Source organism: Salvia hispanica, chromosome 1, assembly GCF_029641045.1.
Source record: "Salvia hispanica isolate PSC_SH4W2 chromosome 1, Shi_PSC_v1, whole genome shotgun sequence".
NCBI classification, from domain to species: Eukaryota; Viridiplantae; Streptophyta; class Magnoliopsida; order Lamiales; family Lamiaceae; genus Salvia; species Salvia hispanica.
Window position 1 is genome coordinate 13,816,083 of NC_142692.1, and position 23,001 is coordinate 13,839,083.

At 32.0% G+C, this 23,001-nt stretch overlaps 4 protein-coding genes across 4 annotated transcripts; 2 read left to right on the forward strand and 2 right to left on the reverse strand.

Moving 5' to 3' along the window:
* Positions 1–709: 709 nt before the first annotated feature.
* Positions 710–1,771, forward strand: LOC125221203 (uncharacterized). The gene has a single exon (XM_048123327.2). It carries the CDS (start codon positions 743–745, stop codon positions 1,607–1,609), a length of 867 nt encoding a protein of 288 aa, XP_047979284.2. The 5' UTR covers positions 710–742; the 3' UTR covers positions 1,610–1,771.
* Positions 1,772–2,246: 475 nt separating this feature from the next.
* Positions 2,247–2,692, reverse strand: LOC148933301 (uncharacterized). The gene has a single exon (XM_089066175.1). The coding sequence runs from the start codon at positions 2,665–2,667 to the stop codon at positions 2,284–2,286; it is 384 nt and encodes a 127-aa protein (XP_088922301.1). The 5' UTR covers positions 2,668–2,692; the 3' UTR covers positions 2,247–2,283.
* A 952-nt stretch (positions 2,693–3,644) lies between these two features.
* On the reverse strand, positions 3,645–7,451 carry LOC125185544 (cis-muuroladiene synthase-like). Its single transcript, XM_048082093.2, has 7 exons — positions 7,345–7,451; positions 7,006–7,264; positions 6,560–6,923; positions 6,152–6,370; positions 5,206–5,344; positions 4,269–4,514; positions 3,645–4,192 (listed from the first exon to the last, which is right to left on the reverse strand). Exons 1-7 carry the CDS (start codon positions 7,444–7,446, stop codon positions 3,896–3,898), a joined length of 1,626 nt encoding a protein of 541 aa, XP_047938050.2. The 5' UTR covers positions 7,447–7,451; the 3' UTR covers positions 3,645–3,895.
* Positions 7,452–16,079: 8,628 nt separating this feature from the next.
* On the forward strand, positions 16,080–17,412 carry LOC125219975 (uncharacterized). The gene has a single exon (XM_048122074.2). It carries the CDS (start codon positions 16,235–16,237, stop codon positions 17,174–17,176), a length of 942 nt encoding a protein of 313 aa, XP_047978031.1. The 5' UTR covers positions 16,080–16,234; the 3' UTR covers positions 17,177–17,412.
* The last annotated feature ends 5,589 nt before the right edge of the window (positions 17,413–23,001 follow it).

Here is a 23,001-nt window from a genome sequence, read left to right on the forward strand (position 1 = left end):
CATTATCAGTATGTATCAGGTTTGTATATATTTACGTTATCTAAGATAGACATCAAGTTTCTTGCAATATTTATCATAGAGTGTATGAGCCAGTTTAAGTGAAAACTTTGATCAACGTGGTATCTTGTTAGAAGGAAATATCATACTACTCCTACTATATAGGAATTGTATATGCGTGTCAAATACATTAATATTATTTGGAAATGGAGGTTTTCGTATGAATCTCAACAAAAAGAATCGTCTTATTTTATGCCCTTTATTAGATGGCTAGTTTGTAAATGGAGTATGGGAGTGCTTGAATCTTTGAAATCGCCTACAAAATAAAATCAACGTATTAGAATAAATAAGCATCTTTTGTACTCTACATACATGATATTGATTTGTGTACAATATTAATTAAAATGTTCTGTCATTTGTTAAAATCAATGATGCAAGTTAGATTTACTTGATCATGAGAAATCACATTTAATTTCCAAAATATTTGCCACAAAACTATAGTATCCCAATTAGTTTAAACAAACATTTGCATAAGATAAATGTTAAGTCATTACTAGAAATAAAATATTAGTTTAATTTATATGGCGTAATTAGCACTAGAATATTAGTTTAATTTATATTCCATATTTCCATATATAGGAATAAATAAGGCTTGTTTAATCAAGATGCTTATGCTATTTACTAACACGTTTTCAAAAATAAAAGAAAACCCCTCACAAACTCTGTGTCTCTCCAACAAGAATCAATGGGAAATCTTCGAGGGCATGTGGTGTACGGCGCCGGCTTCTCCCTCATCGGCGTATGGCACCTCATCAACCACTCCAAACTCCACACTCTGAGTCCCACCTCCTACACCGCCCCCACATGGTTCCCCACCTCCCCAATCAAATTCCTGGAGCTCTACTTCATCATGTCCGCCTCCGCCGCCGCCGTCTTCATGGACCTCTTCATCGGCCTCCGCCGCCACCACCCCTTCTCCCCCGACGGCACCATCCCCTCCTCCCACCTCCACAGCTTCGAGCACTCCATCGTCGCCCTCTCCCTCTTCGCCTACGCCCTCTCCACACTCCTCCTCGAAAAAAAATCATCCCAATCCCCGGCCTCGGCGACACGCGGGCTCAGCAACGCCGTGGCCGCGGTGGCGCTGGCGGTGGAGCTGCTCGTGTTCCACCTCCACTCCGCCGACCACATGGGGGTGGAGGGGCAGTACCACCTCCTCCTTCAGGCCGTCATCGCGGCTGCGCTGGCCGCGGCTGTGCTGTCGGGGGCTGGATACGACCGGAGCTTGGCGGTGGCGTATGTGAAGTCGGTGGGGATATTTTTCCAAGGGGTGTGGTTGGTGGTCATGGGGTTTATGTTGTGGACGCCTAGGTTGGTGTTTTTGGGTTGTTTTATGAATTGGGAGAATGGTTCTAGCTTTGTGGTGAGGTGTGAGGGAGAAGAGGCGTTGATGCGAGCTAGATCGCTTGTCAATATTCAGTTTAGTCTGCTTCTTGTTGGGGTGAATGTGGTGGCTATCGTCATTTATTTGATCGTTTTCAAGATTTATTCGAACAAGAATGTTTATTTTAGGGGTTTTGGAGGCATAGAGATGGAGATATTGGACAAGTGAGGAAGGTTTGGGGATGTGTAACTTAATGTAGTAGTACAAGTGTTTTGGACAAGTTTGTGTTTTTATTTTTCTTGTTTTACTAATTGTTATCATAGCATGAACAAAATGTAGGTATTATGTGTGTGTTTTTATTTTTCTTTGTCTTATTATATCATTATGAAATTGTAAGTATTAGATGTGTTTTGGATGGAGGTAGAGATATCAATTTAGCTTGAAATTGAGGGGTACGTACCGAATCATTCGAGAAGAGAGGTTAAGCCGAAAACTAAAAAAAAAAGGTTAATCCCAAAATATAAGCTAGAAAAAAGAAAAAAAAATCAGTAGGGGTAAACCTAAAATAGCTCTAAAGTCTAAACCAAATAGGTTGTCACGAGATCAAGTAAACTGACTCAGTTGATATCTCTAGTAAGAATATTAAATGTAATTATGCATAGTAACACTTTAACATTTACTGTGAAAGGTTGATGTTGGTCTCAGTAGAAGAAATTGTTCTTAATTAATTGTATCTATCATTTTAAGATAAAAAAGGAGTACTATAGACATATTATTATTGGCTAAAAACAGAGTATTTTCAACTAGTTATCTTAAAAGATTAAAAACTGATCATATCATACACAAATAGTACATACATCGGAAAGGTTCATTTGCAAAACATAATCTTGCAATTGGCATATTTAGCGTGTAGTAAACAAGGGAAACCATTTTTCTTTGAAGGAAGAGTGGTGGGAAATCATGAGCATGAGCAAAATGAGAACAAGAGCTACCCCTGCTGGAGATTCTCCCATCCTATATATTAAGTCCTCCGGCAGCGACACGTGGAATGGAACACGTTCGCGGTCGTCCGCCGACAGCCAGTGAACGGATAGCAGCAGGAGCACAGAGAACACCATGAGGCATATCTTGAAGAGGGATAACAAGTCCTCAAATTTGGACTCGAAATTCATGTACCATCTAAAAACCAACAAGAGGAAAACTATGACTATGAAGAAGAAGAATTGGATTGGGAGTGAGAGGTTTTGGAGATATTCATGATATGAAGAGTTGTTGAATCTGGCCATTTTCGATTAAATGTGTTTTCAAGCCTTTTTTTTTGTGTGTGTGTGGAAGGCAAGAGTGGATTTGTATATATGTATTGAGGTGGCATTTTTGGGGTTTTTGAATTTGTCCAGAAACAACTAGATTTCTTTAGAGGGAAAAAGCAAGTTGAGGGAGACTTATGTGGATGATTAAACCAATTTGAAGAAAAGGGGAATTAATGACTTAGTATATACAGTACTATACTTATGTAGTGGATTTGTTTTTATTTATTAATTTTTTTTTTTACTATAAGTAATAAAGAAATGCTGTCTTGGATAATTTTATTGCATGTGTTAGAGCTACTTTGTTTGAGATCCAAAACTTAGGGGGTTTTCCTTGCAAATTGGAATTTGGAACCGAATATTTGATAAGATGTAGAAGGATATCGCCAAATTTTTACTTTTTCTTGCCACAAACATATGTTCATAAAAAATGGACAAAAATCATACTCCCTCCGTCCCCGATTAGGATTCACACTTTGACCGAACACGAGTTTTAAGAAATGTAAAGAAAAGCTGATTGAAAAAGTTAGTGGGATATGAGACCCATTTTTTTATATTGGTTTTATAATAAAATGTGAGTGAATTGAGTTAGTGGAATGTGAAACCTACTTACTATTTATGATAAAAATAAAGTGTGACTCTTAATTGGGGACGGATCGAAATGGAAAAATGTGACTCTTAATCGGGAACGTAGAGAGTACAATAATAACTCTAGCTGTGCAAAATGAACTGGCCTATCAGGCCCTTACAATAAGCCCATCTATACTTTCATATTTGGAAGCCCATCTCCATTCCACCGAGATATTTCTATTTTTATTACTCCATAAAATTGAAGTTTTCTATAATTATTGAGGGCTTTAGCCCCTCCCCACTCCCACGGGTCCGCCCTTTAGGTTATCGAAAAAAATCAATATACTTCTAATGCGGAATAAAGATCAACTAAGACCAAGAAGCACTAAAGAGTAACGAAGCCATAATCCATTAGATCAAATTTTCATAACATACCACCTAAAGCAAAGTTCTAGTGTAAATGAGTCTGGCAGGCAGCCACTCATGTTCATAACTACAAAACAATCAAAGCAAGGAAATTAAGCTTCAAGCTTATTTCAAACATGATTTTTATTCCATAATAACACCAAAGCGCACGAATTGTGTAGAAAATCCATGTTTGTCAAACATTGACAAACCTGTGATTTCATGGTATAAATCAAATGATTATTGGATCAATAAAGAGAGCAACAACATCTTCCTTGACAACATGAGGATCACTATAACCGTCTACGTTGTTTTTGTTGTAAATGGCTTCACACATTCGAGCATAGTTGAGGAACTGAATAGCGATTTCTTTAGGCACAAACGTTGTCTCGACCCAATCCATGTTTAGATCATTCCATGTTTCTTCAATCAGTTCCACAAAGTTAGACACTGCCTCTTGCTTTGTTACCCCATAATGTTGCATGTAGCAATCCATCACAGTGAGCACTTGCCCTCCTTTACTCTCACGCTTCAAATGCACAAATTAAAACAACTGAGTATATAAATAAAAACAAAAAATTAAAGGAAATCAACACAAAACTTACTTCATGGCTGCCAATGTCATCATAGTATCGACCAATTCTACTAGTTGGTTTTGCAAGTTTGGGCATAGTTCTTATCCAATCAATTGTTTCTTGGGTGAGAGATTCGAAACCAGGAATAATAGCAGCAAACGTAATATAAACGACACTTGTTATCTCAGAGTTTTCAAGATAGTCTTGGAACGACGGCAATTTTCTTCCCATAATCCACTTTAGCTCTTGATTGAATGCCCTTCCAAGATGTTGCACCTATATGATCAATACAATTTAAGAGCATGACTTTGCATCTAAAGTTATACAGTAATTTTTATTTGTATCACAACTTTGCAATAACTTCTGAGCCAATCTCGAAACATTTTAACTGAAATATAAAATCTTCACTTTTAAATTTTCTCCAATTGTCCCACGGTGGTTAATAACAAACTAAAACTAATGTGACAAAATCATATATGATGTTGCAACTAACCAGATGTTTTCGATTAAATAGAAGTCATTTTATTAACACTCAAACTAAATTATGACATTTTGTCCAAAATAATAATGTCATTTTGTTATTCACCATATTTTATTTTTCGTATTAGTTTCGATTTTGGTAATTGTGGGATAATTTTGAAACAATTAAAAACTTACTCTACGATTTTATATTTCATGGGGATGGACCGAAAATCAATGAAAATTCAAATGAAAATCATCCCTAAAATTATTTATCAATTATTTGAACATGGGAGATTTAAGATAATCATTGAAAATTAAAAAGTGACCATCGGCTTAATTTGTACTCCATAAATCTATATTTTAGAAATTTGGGACGAAAGAATAAATGCAGTCAATTTGGTAAGACATTTATTTTCCAATTAATAGATTAAAAGTTCGATTCATATTTGATGCGTGAGTGTGGGTGTATGCGAGTTGTAATTCAAAAGTGAGAAATATCGCTAACCGTTTCTTTGAAATAAGGAATTGCAAAGCTTTTTCCAAATTTCGCTGCATCGCATTCAAATTCTTCATATATACTTATAATGAAATGATAAACGATTCTCATGTATTCTGGGAGTCGATCAACTTCATCTTTAGTCCACCTGCAAATTTTGATACCCTATTATATAAGTGGTTTTTGCTATAATTCTTCTAGGCACCAAACCTAAAAGAAAGGGGGAAAAGTATACAACCTATTTATATAGATTTGTTATTAAACAAGAACTTCAATTAATGCGCAGACTAATCATGATGCGGTATTTAATTAGTACTCCATATTTATTAGAATGATTAAACATTAATTTAATTCATTAACTAATTAATTAAAGATGAATATTAATGCAAATCTCATGTCATGAACCATGTGTCCTTGTGTAGTAAATTATAGTCCAATTGTTAGAACACTAAGTTATTTTGATCTACTAGTATTTAGTCAAAGATTTGGATGCAAAACCATAAAGAAAACATTCAAGGAAGCCTCAATTTAGATATTAATCTAAAAAAAATATGCAAAGTATTGAAGTAGTAGCAAAGAAGGATTTGAAAAAACAGAAAGAAGATAAAAAAAAAAAACAACTGATATGTAGATAGATGATAGGATAGTCAACAAAGCATGACACAGCTGTAAACATATACCCACTATGTCCCATTAAAAATGAAACGATTTCCTTTTTGGTTTGTCTCAATAAAAATGAAACGTTTGCTAAAATGGAAACAACTTTATCTCTACTTTTTCATCTCTCTTACTCTATTCTCTATTTATTAACTCACAAAACAACACTACATAAAATCTCGTGCCAATTCTCAAATATTTCATATTTGATGGGACGGAGGGAGTATAAGTCACCAAACTTGAATTTCAAGACATGATGAGAGAGAGAGAGAGATGACTGTGAAAGCCGAACACATACCTGTCTATGGTTTGAGTTAAAAGTTGAGCTTCATTAATTGTGGCATAATTATCATATGTATCATCCAAAACTCCAATAAACAGTATGATTTTGGCAATTCCCATTCGAACATAAGAGTACTGAGGTTCATAATGGTATCCCACACCCCAAATATAGGCCTCCACCACCCTATCTCTTGTGTATGGTAATTTTGATATCAGATCATATTTGTTCCACCACCTTTAGTCACCAAAAAAAAATAGCTTAATAGTTTAATACCTTTAGTACATCATAATAATTTTTTAAAAAACTTGTGATACGATCATAAAATATATTTATTGCATGCTGCTAGTGTTATAAAATACTAGTAGTACTTAATGCATTAATTATTGTGAAAAAAATTAGCTATTTTAGCTTCATGGTTGTTACCTGGTGACTAGGGAGAGCTCTTTCCTGTATAAATTCTGCAAAAAATTGAAGTTAAATTTTGCTAGTTTGAGAAGAAGTTCATTTTTCGAGGGATCCTTTTCGTAAATAGAGATGAAATTCCGTGCATATACGATGGGAATATCTCTATGAAGCGGGTGCTTCAAAGCCCGCTTCACTTTATCTTTAATGTAAGACTCTAACTCGGCTTCGCGACTACTCAGGTAAACCCTTGTAAAATCGGCAGCCTCTTGTAGTATCTTCTCGTTGTTAAATCGAACATGAGCTGCTTCATACAAGCTTAACATTCCCTCAACGTCGTCTTCTTCAAACTTACCATCCTTGTTAACAAACTTGTTGAAAACATCTGCTTATTTCATCCATAAAGTTAAAATCTCTATGTATAATGAAATTAATTGCATGTATATATATACATATATAGATTATACCGCAAGAAATGTGGTGGCGGTGTTGCCTTAGCAAGCGAAATCCAAGTGATGTAGTGAACAAATCGCAGTGATAAAGAAGGTCGTCGTGTTTGATTTGTTGGAGTATGTTTTCGATTTCTGTCTCGAAAAGATAGTCCAATCCCAAACGCTCGAGTGTGTCGATTAGTATCATTTGGTTGGGAGGAGTTGTTGCTGCCTTTAGCACGTCTCTTGCTTTTTCCTTCAATGCTTCAATTTCCTCTGCATACTTTTGTTGTTCCTGCTCAAGACATACACACATTTTTTTAGTAAAATGGATTAGTTTATTTATAGAATTATATTATACATAAACACACACACCTTTTCGTCAAAAGAAGTGTTAGTGAAAGTATCAGCCCACATGCTTGGCTTATGAATAGTCATGGGAGGCCTCACATCACTCAAGCAGCTTACACTAGCCATCTCTCTTTTTTTCTCTCTCTCTCTGTATGTTGTGAAATTGTAGAGAGTTGGAGTCATCAATTTATAGTGACATGGTCATGCAATGAAAAATTGGCCATTATTGTTATAGACTAAACTATTGCTAGGGTTAGTTTAAAATATTCATTTCGATACTGTACGGATTAAATAGTACACTCTCGAACATCCTGTCCAATTTAACTTACTCCCTTCGTTCCATGTTAATAGATGCATTTCTGTTCGGCACGGAATTTAAGAATGATGTGTTAAATAGATGGTGAAAAAAGTAAGAAGGAACAAAGTAAGAGAGATGAGGAGAGAATAAAGTAAAATGGAGAATTACTTTTTGCTAAGAATAGAAATGACTCTATTAACTTAAGACTTCCCAAAATAGAAAAATGACTCTATTAACATGGAACAGATGGAGAATTTCTTTTTGGAAGGGGAAACTACTCCGCCTGTGTTGGTAAAAATATCCATTTTAGCATTTAGGTTAGTTGGACCCCATCATTTAACTAAACTAATACTAAGTACCTGGACGGACCAAAAAATTTTCGTCTAAAGAATACAAATTGTAACAATTAAAAAAATTATCATTATATACACTTTATAGAAAAAGAAGAATGATATTCTAGTCATGATCTAAATAAAAAGATTACCGTTTCCAAACAAAATTTAATAAGTACATTTGTATATTGTGAGAAGAAACAAAAATTACCCACATAACTTATACTTCCGATTAATAAATATGAGTAGTTTAATAAGTTCTGAGGACAAAAAACATACATTTCCATAAGTAGAAATAAAACTTAGAAGCAGACAAAAATTTCATAAGTTTTAAAACACTTTTTAGTAAATAACATTGAAGTTGTACATGACTGTACACAGGTTCTTTTAAAAACAATCCAACAAAGCGATTGACCTTAATTTTAATTAATGGTCATTGCGTATGACACAATCAAAGAAAATAGAAACTCGAGGAATCAACACTTTAGGACCGATATTATAGCCACCCAAAACTCTCCATCCAAAACAGTCCCCTAGTGTAATTATTTATCGGTGCCTTACACGACCCATTAGAATGATATATATTTCTTAATAAGATACTCTCTCCGTTCTATATTATTAGAGTCGTTTTGTCATTTTGGTACGTTCCATAGTAATAGAGTTATTTACCTTTTTAGTAAAAGTCAACACATTTTTCCATGTCTACTTTACCCTCTCTTATTTTTTTCTCTCTTCATCTCTCTACCTTTTTCATTTTCCACTTTATTCTCCATTTACTTAACTCACCTAACACAATTTTTCTTAATCTCTGTACCGAAAATAAACGCATCTATTATTATGAAACGGAAGAAGTACTTAGTAAAGTGAATCTCTTAATTGCTCATGGGCCCCACACAACTTTTATCAACTTTTTATTCCATCCCTTAACAAAAGAACAACGCATCCAAACAATTTATCTTATCACTTAAACTATATATGGATTCCACTTTTTAATATCTTACTTATTTTATTTTTTCTCAACCATTTTAATTTCAATTAAACATTATATTAAAATTACAGAAAGAGCATTTATATTAAAAATGATATTATATTAAAGCTAATATTATAACAATTGAAATTACACCATTTAAATGCAATTCATTGAAAACGATCAAAAACATAATTTTCATCGAACCGGCTATTCATTGCCGAATTTCGTCCAAATGTGTTCGATTAGATCTTCTTAGAGTTGGATGTGGGGTTGAAGTTCTTCGTGTGTATGAATGGGCACCTCCACAGCCTGTGTTGTATGGTGCACCTTTCCTTCGATATGAGTGGAGTCCACATTTTAACAACTCATTTCTCATTTTATTGTTCAAAGTCAAACAATTCCTTTAAATTCATGTCGAAAATGAGACTATAAACTGTGCACATAGAGAGTAAGAATTTAATGCAAAGGCATCACATATAGTGTAAAACAATAGACACAAACATAAGAACAACTATTCCTTCCTTCTTGAATTACTTGAAACATTTTTTATAAATTTTAAGGAAATAATGTTTAGTGAGCTAAATAAAAATAAAATAAAATAAAATAAAATAATAAAAGAGAATAAAATAGGAGGAAATAATATAAAAAAGAAATGAGAATAAATAAGGGAGATTGTGTTTTATTTTTTATTTATATATAAATAAAATTACTCAAATAACTTGGGACAATTTAAAATAAAGTATAACTTGACGGGGTATACAATATAAGGCGAGCAATATTGAAAAAGCAACTTCTCTATCGTGAATAAATAAAGGGTAAATTAGTAAAATATTGCTAGATTTACTTTTTTTTTTTGAAAGAAAAGAAAACAGATGGATCATAAATATTACTCCCTCCGTCCCACATAATTTTATCCAGTATTTCATTTTGGACCGTTCCACATAATTTTATTCATTTCACTTTTATCATTTTTGGTGGTGGACCTCATATTCCACTAACTCATTCCTATTCATATTTTATTATAAACTAATACTTTAAAAGTAGGACCCACATTCCACCAACTATTTTAACTCACTTTTTATTACATTTTTTAAAATCTGTGTTAGGTCAAAGTATGTAAAATTATGTGGGACGGGGGAATAAGAGAGATCGCCTGAAAACAAATACTACTATGAGACGAGTCAAGCAGAGGGGAAAAGCAACTACTTAATTAAAGGTAAATTTGTAAAACTTGCCATGCTAGCTTTATCTTTTTTTTAATATACCTAAATTTTAATTTTCATGGTCTACGTGTTAATTGTCTACAATGTCACGACGAATATTTTGTTTTATATTTGTTCAGAAGAAATGTAAAAAAATGGTAGGTTAAAAAATAGAGTGAAATGTGCATTCTACTTTTGTATATTTATTTTTTATAAAATGTGAGTGGAAAAAAGGTTAGTGGAATGTTTGGCCTATTACCATTTATGAAATATTCCAACCGATACTTTTAAAGTGGGACACCTACAAATGATAAACCATAACTCCTAAAGTGTGATAAATGGAATAGTATTTAAATAATTAAATTATTAATAATAAAGTAAGAGAGATAATAACATAAGATGGATCATAAAGAAAATAAAGTAAGAGAAATAATAAAGTAAGAAGAAGATAAAAATAAGAAAGATAAAAGGGTAAAGTCGAAAAATTGAGTGAGTTAATTATTACCAAAAGAAGAAACATCTCACTTAGATTGAGACACACTAAAAAGAAAATATCTTACTTAAGTTCGGACAGAGAGAGTAGTAGCTTTATTTAGGGCTGGGAAAAATACCAAAATACCGGCCTTAGCGTACCGAAAATACCGAATTTTAGTATACTGTGATTTTTGGTAACATAACGGTATGAATTTTCACATACTGCGGTATACACCTGCATACCGAAATACGGTATATACTGTAAATTAAGGTATATATCATAAAATATAAATATAATTATATATAAAATATATTTTATATATTTTTAAATTATAAAATCTATTGTGAAATAATAAATATAATTATGAATAAAATATATTGAATATATTTTTTAATTTATAAAATATAAATAATATTCTAAAAACTCAAATTATATTTTCATTGATGTTAAAAGTCAGGCATACCGCAAAAGTACGATATACCGAACTTCGGTATGGTATACTGAAAATGAGGTACGGTATCGGTATGGAATTTCGTCATAACGAAAATTAGTATACCGAAAATTTTAATAAGATAAAGGTATGATTTTCTTGCATACCGAATTTACGGTAAGGTATACGGTATGGTGGTTCGATAAGGGGTATCGTACCTATCCACCCCTAGCTTTATCTCTTTTTTCTTTATGTATGTAGTTAAATTTTACTCCCTTTGTCCGCCAAATGTCCCGTTTTTCTTTTTTTTTTGTCCGTCTGCCAATAAATATTTCATTTCACTTTTACCATATTTGGTAAGTGGACCATATATTCCACTAACTCATTCCATTCACATTTTATTGTAAAACCAATATATAAAAAGTAAGCCCCACGTTCCACCAACTTTTCTACCCACTTACTTTATAAAGTCAAACAATTTTTTAAAATTCGTGTCAGTTAAATATGGGACATTTAATGACGGACGAAGGGAGTATATTCTGTATTAAAATGGCCAATTTAGGTGGTAGGGTTATTGAAGGATATGGAGTACTAGTATATTAATATAGAAGGATTCAGAAATGGTTAGATTGAATGTGCTGCGCCACCAATCGATCACAGCTACTAAGTATCTTAAATGGAGTAGTAGTTAAATTTAGTGTGCCGCCGCAACTCTTTCAATAGGGGCAGACACATTAGGGACATAAGCTAAGCCCTTATCCAAAGTTTTTTATTTTTATTTTTTCTTTCTAAATTTTTGATATTTTGAAAGTTGTTTTCGGTTCTTATTAAATTAATCATATTGAAGAGTAAATTATTAAAATTGAATGATAAAAGGGGGGATTGAATCTATTATTTTGAATTTTCACAGTAAATAAATAGTTTTCCGTTGCATTCATGGTGGAGTACAATATTATTGTTTGTACACCTAAAAGATATCGTGCGCGTGTAACTTTTTGGAAAAAAGAGCAGTGATTAAATTAAACTAACATGTTATGAAATTTAATTGAAAGTCTAATAGACGTGGCCTTTTTCTAAACCTCTAAATACATACAAAAATGAACCATTTAGAAATTATTCCATTATATTACTTGAATTAAATATCTCATTTTAAAATTGAAAATCACGGATACAACACCACGTGCGCATACACATATTGACGGGAGTATAAAAAATACCCCATTTATTACCTCCGTCTCAAATGTTTCTTTTGACTAAATTAAAGAAATTGGTGTTTAATGAAATATTAGAGTGAAAATAGAATACAATATGATAGAGAGAGAAAAAAAAGTAAATGATCGGAAAATTTTCAAACTGGTGCTCGCAAAATGCTCGGAAATATTTGCGAGCACATTCTCCAATTTTGCGACCAAACCATGCAGTGCTCGCAAATGAAAACTTTTTTAATTTGTAGTAATATAAATTCATTCATTCATGCTTTATGTAATAGTATTAGTTTAATGCAATTACGTATTTTTCATTGTTTTAATAAAATTTTAGTAGTATTTTTATTTGTAAATCGGTTTAATTGAAGTTAAAAATAAGAAATTATCGAAACCCTATGGAGGGGACAAAGTAGGTGGTGCAAGTTATCAATGTAAGTGAGATATTTTTTAGTGCGCAAGTATTATATAGTGTTCAAAAACACATTAAGAGTATAATTAAATTAAAGTGCTTTTAGTGCTAAGCATTGCTGATGCACAGTAGCAAATGATATATGCAACATACTACAAGAGATGTGGCGGTGATGTTGTCTGAGCAAACGAGATTGAAGTGATGTAGTGAATAGATTGTTGTCTGCATGGTGATGGTGTTCAATTTCGGTCTCAAATTAAAAAGATAAACCAATCCGAAACGCTCGATCGTGTCAATTAATATCATTTTTGTCATGCACATGTCTCTTGCATCTTCCTTCAATGCTTCAATTGCCTCTGCCTTCTTTTGCTGCTCCTGCTCAAGATGTTTATATATCCCACCCTATAACTTAAGTCCTTCTCCGGCCAGTGAACGGATAGCAGCAGGAGCACCTAGAAACACCATAAGGCATAGCTTGAAGAGGGACAACAAGCTCAAATCTGGATTAAAAGTTTATGTACCATCTCAAAATCAACAAGAGGAAAACCTATGACTATGATGAAGAAGAAGAATTGGATTGGGAGTGAGGGGTTTTGGAGATATTCATGATATGAAGAGTTGTAGAATCTGGCCATTTTCGATTAAATGTGTTTTTGAAGGAGTTTTTTTTATATTTTCTGTGTGTGGAAGGCAAGAGTGGATGGCTTAGTTGGAGTTTTGGGATTGCTTTAGAAAAAACGAGATTGCTTTAGAGGGAAAAAGAAAAATTTCAAGTCAAGGGAGAGTGACTTGTAGTATGATTGAGTATTATGTAGTGGGTTTGTTTTATTTATTTAAATATATTTTTACTAGTAATAAAGAAGTGCTATCTTGAATATTTGTTGTTGAGATCCAAAATTCAAAGGGATTTCCTTGCAGATTGGAATTTGGAAGCCAATACTGGATAAGATGTAGAATATCACTAATTAATTTAATTCTTGTTCTTGCCACAAAACCTAACTTCTTTACAATGGATAATATAGCACATAGACTTATAATTCGTGCAAAATGAACCAGGCCTATCAGGCCCTGAAATAGAAATGCAAACCACAATAAGCCCATCTCTACTTTCATTTTTGGAAGCCCATATCTCTTCCGCCAAGATATTTCTAATTTATTACTCCATAAAATTGTTTTTCCATGATTATTTATAAGCATCCCGCACTGTATAAAAATTTACAGTATTAAAATTAGTAGAACTTTGATAGTGGTTTTAAGATCACAAACTTTTGAAAGTGTGTAATTTAAAACCTGATCCAAATAGAAATATTTTGTGGATTTTGATTTTACGTGGCATAGTCTAAATTATGCATGAAAAATGTTGTTTTGACACCCCAAATTTAAATTCGATATTAAATAATACTACATATGTGCTTAATAGAATAAAATGTCTTGTAGTTCTGCTTGATTTAAAGAATCACCGATGGGAATTTGCACCAATCTCAAAGCATGCACTCCCTTTGTCTTTTATTATTGTCTTTTTTCCTGTGTGATTCATATTTATTTTTAGAATGTCCCTAGATAAGTGAGTAATTTTTTTTGGCATTTACTATTTTATTCTCGTGTAAAAGCTCATTTCTTAAATCATGTGTCGAAAAAAAATATATTAGCATCTTTTAACAAGGAACGGGGGAATAACTTTTAAGATTGCTTTCAAAGTTCATGAGAAATGAATTTGCGTCAAATTTATGATTTTTTTAAACTAATGTCTATAAAATTAATGGGCTGAATCCCCAACTTTGTCGATATATAACTATTCATGCGGTATAGTCGTTCCCTTTTCTTCGACATTTCTCATACCAAAAATTAGACTGCGAGAGTCGTAGCGAAAGTCGAAACCAACTTCTCTTTTTTGAAATAAAATCACCTTTTCTTTTGTGTTGCGTTTTTATAATCATTAATTAATGAATGGATTTAATTTGTCAAATCACGAGATAAGAGAGCTGCACTTGGTTCCCATTTCATGTGCTGATGAGTTTGCCAAATACTATCATGTTGAATTTTGGTTTTGTCGGTTTCATTTGTATTAAGTGGTATAATTGTGTAGTTGGTGGCTAGAGGAATTATGCTAGATTTATTTAAATAATTTTTTAGCTAATGTTCGTTGGGTGTTGGTTGTTTTTGTTTCCTTCGTTAGACATTTTAGTTTTTACTTGCTTATCAATCTTGGACTTACGTTCACTCAAAAATAAGAGAGGTGGCAAATTTGATCTAGTAGAGGATTAATCCGATTTCGTAAAAGACCGGGGCTCGTAACACATGTGATCTAACAAAAAAAACTAAGAGCTAGAAGTGCGCTTGTATATTTACACGTGCTTATTTAGTTTCTTTTTAATATTTTCAAATGAATTATATGGATGAATCAAAATTCTCATCAAATTTAACTTGCTATAAAAATGATAAATAACGCTTCCAAATTAAATAAACTGATGCCAAGAATTGATGTTTGGACTAGTTTACCCCTTTTTTAGTCAAACTGCCCGCTTTATTTATTCATTTATTTTGTGCTAAAATCGGAATCATGATGCATTGCTTGTACAATTGAAACTTTTCTGCTTAGTTACTATTGATTTTATTTAAAACTATGCAACATTTTTATGAATAAACACGCCGAAAAAAGTACTACTCCCTATAAACTTAGTTATTATTATAATGAATTATTGATAGCTCCTAATTAACATAGAGCCGTCGAGCCCCCAGTAGTAATTAATCACCAATTTTATGCTTCAAGAATTTTCTACAAACTGCTCCTTATGTACCTGCGCATTTTTTTCCAAACAACCCCAAAATTTTAGAGCAATAGATCGTATCTAAAAGCATGCACTTTTATTAAAGGTGTAATTGCCAATTAATTATTATCCAATATGGGGTTTTCTTGCCTACCACAACTATTGACAACCCTCTTAATTAATTAGGTGTGTTAATTTCCAAAAACTCATATGAGATTTCTTACAATTTATGTTTAATTATTATGTTATGCATATATCGATCACAATATATACGTAATGGAGTACGTGTTTGAAATATTTGTAATGTGAAATTAAATTCATAAGCACATTAAACCATACGAAACATATGGAAACTTCTTCAAATTTTCAAAGTCAAAATTGTTTAATCTTGTTTGGTTTTGATGAGATGCTTTTCTTATAATTTGACTTTTTTCACAAGAATTCCCTTCACGTACATACCACAACTCAAATAGGCATCGTCCACTAATGAAATATTCTAGAAATTTTATTTGACATCCAAACCTCATTTCATGCCACCCAAGACAGCTAGGACTGGTCCATGGTCTACTCTTGTTTATCTTGTTTTCCAAGCCTTAACATTAGAAATTTGAGTTCCAATTTATTTAACTCTAAACAATTTCTAAATTCTACCCTTTTGGAACCCTCTAGACCTCACAAAATTTCAAATTTTTATGACAAAACCACATATAAAACTCTCCCCCAATTCTATTATCCCTTTCCATATCCGGTATCCCCACTCCCTCTCTCTCTAATTTCAAATTAACATCAAGAAAACATATCCATATCCCATCCAAATAAAAGCATATGGGCACTCTAGTGGGGCATGTGGCACCTGGATTTGGCTTCTTTATCATTGGATTATGGCACTTATTCAACCACATCAAGCTCCATGCCCTCCACCCCCAAAAATACACCTCCTCACCATGGTTCCCTACTACAAAAATCAAGTATTTGGAGCTCTACTTGATCACGTTTGGAAGCTCCATGTCCATATCCATGGAGCTCTTCATTGGGCCCGAGCGACACCAGCCTCTCGGTCCCGATGGAACCATCCCTTCCAACCATCTTCACAATTTTGAACACTCAAACATATCCCTCACTTTCCTCGTCTACGCCTTGTTCTCAATCTTGCTCGACAAACTCGACCCCCCAGCCCGATACGGGCTCACCAACTTGCTTGGCGCAGCCGCGTTCGGGCAGCAACTCCTCCTCTTCCACCTCCACTCCTCTGATCACATGGGAGTGGAGGGCCAATACCATTGGCTACTACAAATTGCAATATTTGTATCACTTGTCACAACTCTTTTAGGCATCAATCACCCTAATAGTTTCTTGAATAGTTTTGTGAGGTCGGTTAGTATATTATTTCAAGGCGTTTGGCTTATGGCTATGGGGTTCATGTTGTGGACCCCTACCCTAATTCCTAAGGGCTGTTTCATGAACTTGGAGGAAGGGCACCAAGTGGTCCGGTGCCACGGAGAGGAGACTCTTGAACGTGCTAAGTCGTTAGTGAATATTCAATTTAGTTGGTACGTTGTTGGGGTGATCATATTTTCCGTGACCATTTATTTGGTTATGGTCCGATTTTATTCAGAGAAGGTTGAGTATCAATCTCTATCGAAATTTGTGATGCACGATGAGGGCGACGTCGAGGCGCAAAAGAAGGCCAATCGAGATAACGTAGAGCAACGTAAGAGCTTCCTCCAATTTGGAGTGCCGTATGCTGCCATGGACATCGAAAGGTAGAAGTTAGACATTAAATAAGTTTGTTTGAAATAGATAATTTCGTGTGCAGATTTTTTTTTTTTTTTTTGAATTGATGTATTAAGCCCTCAATAACGTTGGCTTAGTTGTGAAAATGTGTCAAGGGAAAGAAATTGGTGTGTGAAATCACATTAGGTTTGGTTATTTAGTTCTCTCGGTTTGTTTGTACTTTGTACATGTACAGTTCACAAAATCTAAAAATAGTGTTTCTTTTTCAATTGTGTAGTAGGAGTAGTAATTTTTAATTAAGTGGAAAATATTTTTAATCATTTACACAAAAAATAATCTAGACGTCAATTTTAATTTTATTTGATTTCTTTATATTCATCGGTCATTTAAATAGCCGTTGGGTTTTTTACTTTCTTCCTAATCTCGTTTCGCTATTATTAACGCATATACAAGAAAGGAAACGTGAGAGGTATTAATCATATTTATTATTAACAATTAATACAGCCAAAGAAATGAAAACTTATAGTATAGTGTACTAGTAACTAGTAATTTATTCATTATCAGTAGCATAATAGCATTGACTTTTGTCTCATATTGTCATTACACAAACACAGTTTACAACGCCGGCCAACGTTAATTACTGTTAAATATTTTATATTTTATAAATATAACTAATTTTCACTATTATTTATTGAATTGATCGCATGTTAATTTTATCAGCAGTAATCCGATTAGCCCGTTGAATTAGTCCAAAACCTGAGTTTTTAGGATTAGGGTTGAACTTTTATAATCCGAAAAAATCACAATCCGATTAGTTTGCACCCGATTGATCCACAATCCGAATAGGGTTGGCCCAAAATCCCGTGGGCTGATTATCTAATTAGTAATATCCAAAAACACAAAGTCGTTTACTCTACTTATAATTAAACGAGAGTATGCTGATTACTAATATATTACACTAAATTATGCGTAAAAAGATTAATTAGGTAGCGATTAACTTTTTCTGATTATATATTGACGGCGGAGGAGGTGGCGCCGCCGGATAGCTGCCACATCATTTAGTCATATAAGATTTGTCAATACGAACTACTCCATTATATCTGAAAGAAAGTTAATTGATAAAATAGCATGAAATCTCTTCAGCTTAGTTTAATTGGATAATATTAATCTGACGTATGCTCTTGCATAATTTTGGGTGATCATTAATCATAAATTAATGGATTGGTCCCTCACAATAAATGTTTGAGTATATGGATGGATAATTAAGTTTATTAATTTAATTTAGTTTTAGCTATCTACTTGTTAATTAATCGTCCTTCAATATTATAAATCTACTCGTCTTAGTTTCAAGTAATTTGTCTATATAGATTTATTACTTTTGTTTTGACAAATTATAAATATACTAATTTTTTTTATCTGAAACAAAATAACGCTATTAGATAACAAAAATAATCTCATCTGAAAATTATAAATACTAGTATACCGTAAATAAAATTGATGTGGTATATACTCCCTCTGTTCCACAGTAGTTATAGTCATTTTGGTACATTCTATAATAGTGCAGTTATTGATCTTTTTAGTAAAATCAATATATTTTTTCTCACTTATTTTTTCTTTCTCTTACTTTATTTTCTCTATGTTTTCCTCTCTCCTACTTTATTGGTATCATTACATATTTTTTTCTTAATCTACGTGCCAAAAAGAAATGTTTCCACATACAGAAGGAGTATAATACATTAATACTATCAGAATGCCTATATACGCAAAATAATTTAAAAGTGAAAATAAAAGGGACTTGTACGAAGAAAAAAAAATTAAGAATATATAGTGGAATCTTGAATCTAGCTTTGGGGTTTTGTTCTGTTGGGTTATCACAATAATAATTGTTCCGTTATAAGACCGTATGACATATTTTTAATTTATAAATAAGATGAATCAAAATTCGTGATTTCTTATGATCATATATGATCAAATGTTATGGAAATTTAAAATTAAATGGACAATTATATGTGATGTTGATATGGTCAAATCAGATAACTTTAAATAGTACTAGTATGTTGCATAATAAAATCAACTAACTCATTTTCTAAGGAAGATTAAGCTGGATCATTTCTTATTTTATTTATTAATTTGCTCATCAAGCAAAGTGAAGGCTACAAGTTTAGTTAATTTATGAAATTTCATAAAAAAATTCACCATAATCCCTTGGACAATAAGATAAGAGTTGGCATACTATGCCAAAGAAACTCCAGTACACGCTACATATATAAGATATGAAAACTACATTGAAATCTATAGTATAATAATAGTAGGACATGTATATACTCCATCTGTACACGAATAGGAGTTCCGTTTTTCCATTTCAATCCGTCCACGAATACGAGTCCCGGTTCATAATTACTATAAATGATTTCACTAACTCACTCCACTCACATATCATTTAAAACGAATATATACAAGTGAGGCTCATATTCCACTAATTTTCTTTCACCCACTTTTCTTAACATATCTTAAAGCCCATGCCGGATAGGAATGAAACTCCTATTCGCGGACGGAGGGAGTATATAACAATGGAACTGTGATCATAACTAAACCGGTCTTAAATGCTAAATGTTGAACAACAACATTATAAGATAAGTCAGAGTTAATTATAATGAACTAACAACAAACTTATGATGAAGTCTGGATTTTTAGATTACGTTCGATGACGTCATTGTTTTTAAATCTCTGAATTTCCTATAATGAACTACAAATAAAGTTGTAATGCACACTCCGCGTTATTTTATAATAATGTGTTTGGCGTTTAACGTTTAAAACTAGTTTGATATATAATACAACTCACCACAATAAATGTTGGATAGATTTAGTGTAATTGGATTAACTTGATTGATCAGTATTATTATAATGATACATCATTTAAGTATGGAGGTGCGGAGTGCACGCTTATTTGAATTCATTATGATGTTAGGGGCGAAGCCCCTTAACAGATGAACAGGGGTCCGGGGGCAGCATCCCCGGGTAGCGGGGTCCAAGGGGCAGAGCCTTTTGAAACCTTTTGAAAATTAGTTATTTTCAGTTATTTTTCCAACAGATGCACTGTTTCATCAGCAGGTGCACTGGTTCGTCTTCTTCAAATTCTGATCGATTCTTCTGGTTCTAAACACTCTCGAATATCAACATATTGTAGTTCTGAAATCTTCTGAATTTTATCCGATTAAATATTTTGGTAGAACCACCGAAATTGATTTGATCTGAAAGTGATATCTTCACGACTTTCAGATTATCCGTTTTGTTCATATTCAAATTCTCCCAACAATAAATCTTACCGTATGCAATATTATTGTACAATTCATTCGGGTTAATCTATACATAATTGTTTTTACAAAAAAAAATTAAAACATTATATTGGTTATGATATGTGCTTGCTAAATAATTGCGTTTTTTTTTTTTTAATATCTCAGGTTGAATCATAAAACTGATCGCATATATACTTAATGCCTACCAACTTTGGCAGGTGTTTCACAGTATTCTAGAAATTTGTTATTCACTTTGTCCCTCAAAATTTTATCACATTTTTTCATTTTCACCGTCCCATAAAATTTATCACATTTAACTTTTTACCATTTTTGGTAATGAACATCACATTCCGCTAACTTATTATCAATCACATTTTATTGTAAAACTAATACTTTAAAAGTAGTTAGGACTCACATCCTACCAACTTTTTCAACTCATTTTTCATTATATTTCTTAAAATCAGTGTACGGTCAAAATGTGACAAAATTTAGGAGACTGAGGGAGTATAATTTTGTGGTCTATCAAATTTTAAATCAAACTATTCAATAGTATTCTACAAGCTTTTACATGAAACATGGATATATTGATTCTTACAATCATGGAACTAATTTTTCTTCAAAGAACAATTAATATGGGTCAAAGAAAAAAATTATACGTATTTTATTTTCACGTAGAGGTCAATTCCATATTTTGTCACATGTTTCAGGTATGATAATCACATGAATTTTGGCTCTCTGTTTCTCTCCTTTTTATTCAACCACCTATAGGCGTTATAGTAGTACCTAAAAATTATTCAACCCAAGGTATGTGGTTTCGATTTGAATTCTGACGTGTAAGTCTGTGTTGGTGAGACATTGATCATCTGTAACTTTAGGCTTCGTTGATATCTAGGTTTGGATAAGTTCAATTAATTAAAAACTATGTTAAATTATTTACTACTACTTCTTTTGTATCAAGCTTCTTGCATATTCCATTTTAGATTATTCCAGACTAATTATTCTATTTTTTTTGGATAAAAACTTTATCCTCGTCTTTTTTTATTCTTAATTTTACAAAATTTTATTTTTTATTTTATTTTATTTTTTCTTTATTTAATCGTTAATTTCTTAAATCTCATTCCAAAAAAATGTATCAACTAATACGGAGAGAATAATATTAATATTATTAAATAAGTGGAGCAAATAACTTAACACATTAGAATTAGGTTATATTTGTCCTTAAATTGTGATAGAACAAATTTAACCTTACTAAAAACTGTATTTACTTTATATTTGATCATATTAGAATTTTAATGAATATAAATAAACAAATTGATTTGATGAATTAAATAAATCAACAAATTATGAACATCAATATAGGTTATCATGTGCCAAGTGCTTAGGTCATCTCCAATAGTATACTAAAACTCAAGATGAAGAAGACAATTAGTTCTAATAGTACTCTAAAACCAATCTCATTTTTTATTTTTTTTTAGTAAATATTAAAACAAACTCCTAGTATCACTTTTTTACAAGTTTAATGACTAAAAAAATAGTGGATAGAGAATATTCTTTTAAGTTTAAGTTTAGTATAAATTTTTAGTAAAATCACTACATTTACACTAAAATGAGATTGAGTTTAGTGTAAACTAGTATTAACACCCGTGCATTTGTCATAAGATTTTCAAATAATAAAAGCAAATTGTAAATAATTGAAAAAAAATAAATTAATATAATTATTATGTACTACACATTAAAAAAATATAGTACTAATCAAATTACCTATTCAACACACAATTTAATACATTGTTAATTTGTGAAATGAATGGAGAAAAATATATTTGTTATTTAGAATAATATATAGAAACAAATATTTATTAATTAGAATAAGATATAAAAAAAAACAAAAAAATGGTAATCTAATGAATAAATATTTAATTCATGAATTTCGACTTTCATATTATACTATGAGGGCAAATCAACCGTGATAAAGGTAAAATCATTTGATGAACCAATTATCACTAACTTCTTCAACTTTAAAAATTAGAAATGTAATACAATTATATGGATGCTAAAAGTAAAAAGATATAATAGTAGTAACATCTTATTAAACATCTAAAATTATAAAACTAAATAAGTTGGAAACTAAAATAGAAAAGACAAACGAAAGTGTAAATTATCTACTGCAAAAAAATTATTATTAGAAGAATAAAAGTAAATTAACTATAATAAAATTGCAAATTTTTTAAAATTAGAGAGAAATTAATACATTTACAAAACAATTAGGTATATAAGCACAAAAGTCCAATTTAGAGAACCCTAATTTACAAAACCCGAAATTTTCAAATTTAAGACATAAATTGACAAAAAGGCTGATTTTTTTTATTAACTTTAACTCACAACCCATTCAATTATAAAGAAAATTCAACAGAAAATAAAATGTGAAGCCCAATCTTAGATACATTACAATCAGCCCAGAATAAAAGCCCAAAAGATTTTTAAACAAAAGCTCCACTTAACATTACACTGATTTAAAATTAAGCATAATAATTAATCAAACTTAGTTCTAAAACATTATTGACT

What these genes read in the sequence shown, in the direction of transcription:
- LOC125221203 (XM_048123327.2), top strand. Translation starts at nt 743, where the DNA reads ATGGGAAATCTTCGAGGGCATGTGGTGTACGGCGCCGGCTTCTCCCTC.
- LOC148933301 (XM_089066175.1), bottom strand. Translation starts at nt 2,667, where the DNA reads ATGGCCAGATTCAACAACTCTTCATATCATGAATATCTCCAAAACCTC.
- LOC125185544 (XM_048082093.2), bottom strand. Translation starts at nt 7,446, where the DNA reads ATGGCTAGTGTAAGCTGCTTGAGTGATGTGAGGCCTCCCATGACTATT. An exon ending in GAGCTCTCCCTAGTCACCAG is followed by an intron (nt 6,371 to 6,559) that starts GTAACAACCATG and finishes TGGTGACTAAAG; the next exon opens with GTGGTGGAACAAATATGATC. An exon ending in TTCCTTATTTCAAAGAAACG is followed by an intron (nt 4,515 to 5,205) that starts GTTAGCGATATT and finishes TTGATCATATAG; the next exon opens with GTGCAACATCTTGGAAGGGC.
- LOC125219975 (XM_048122074.2), top strand. Translation starts at nt 16,235, where the DNA reads ATGGGCACTCTAGTGGGGCATGTGGCACCTGGATTTGGCTTCTTTATC.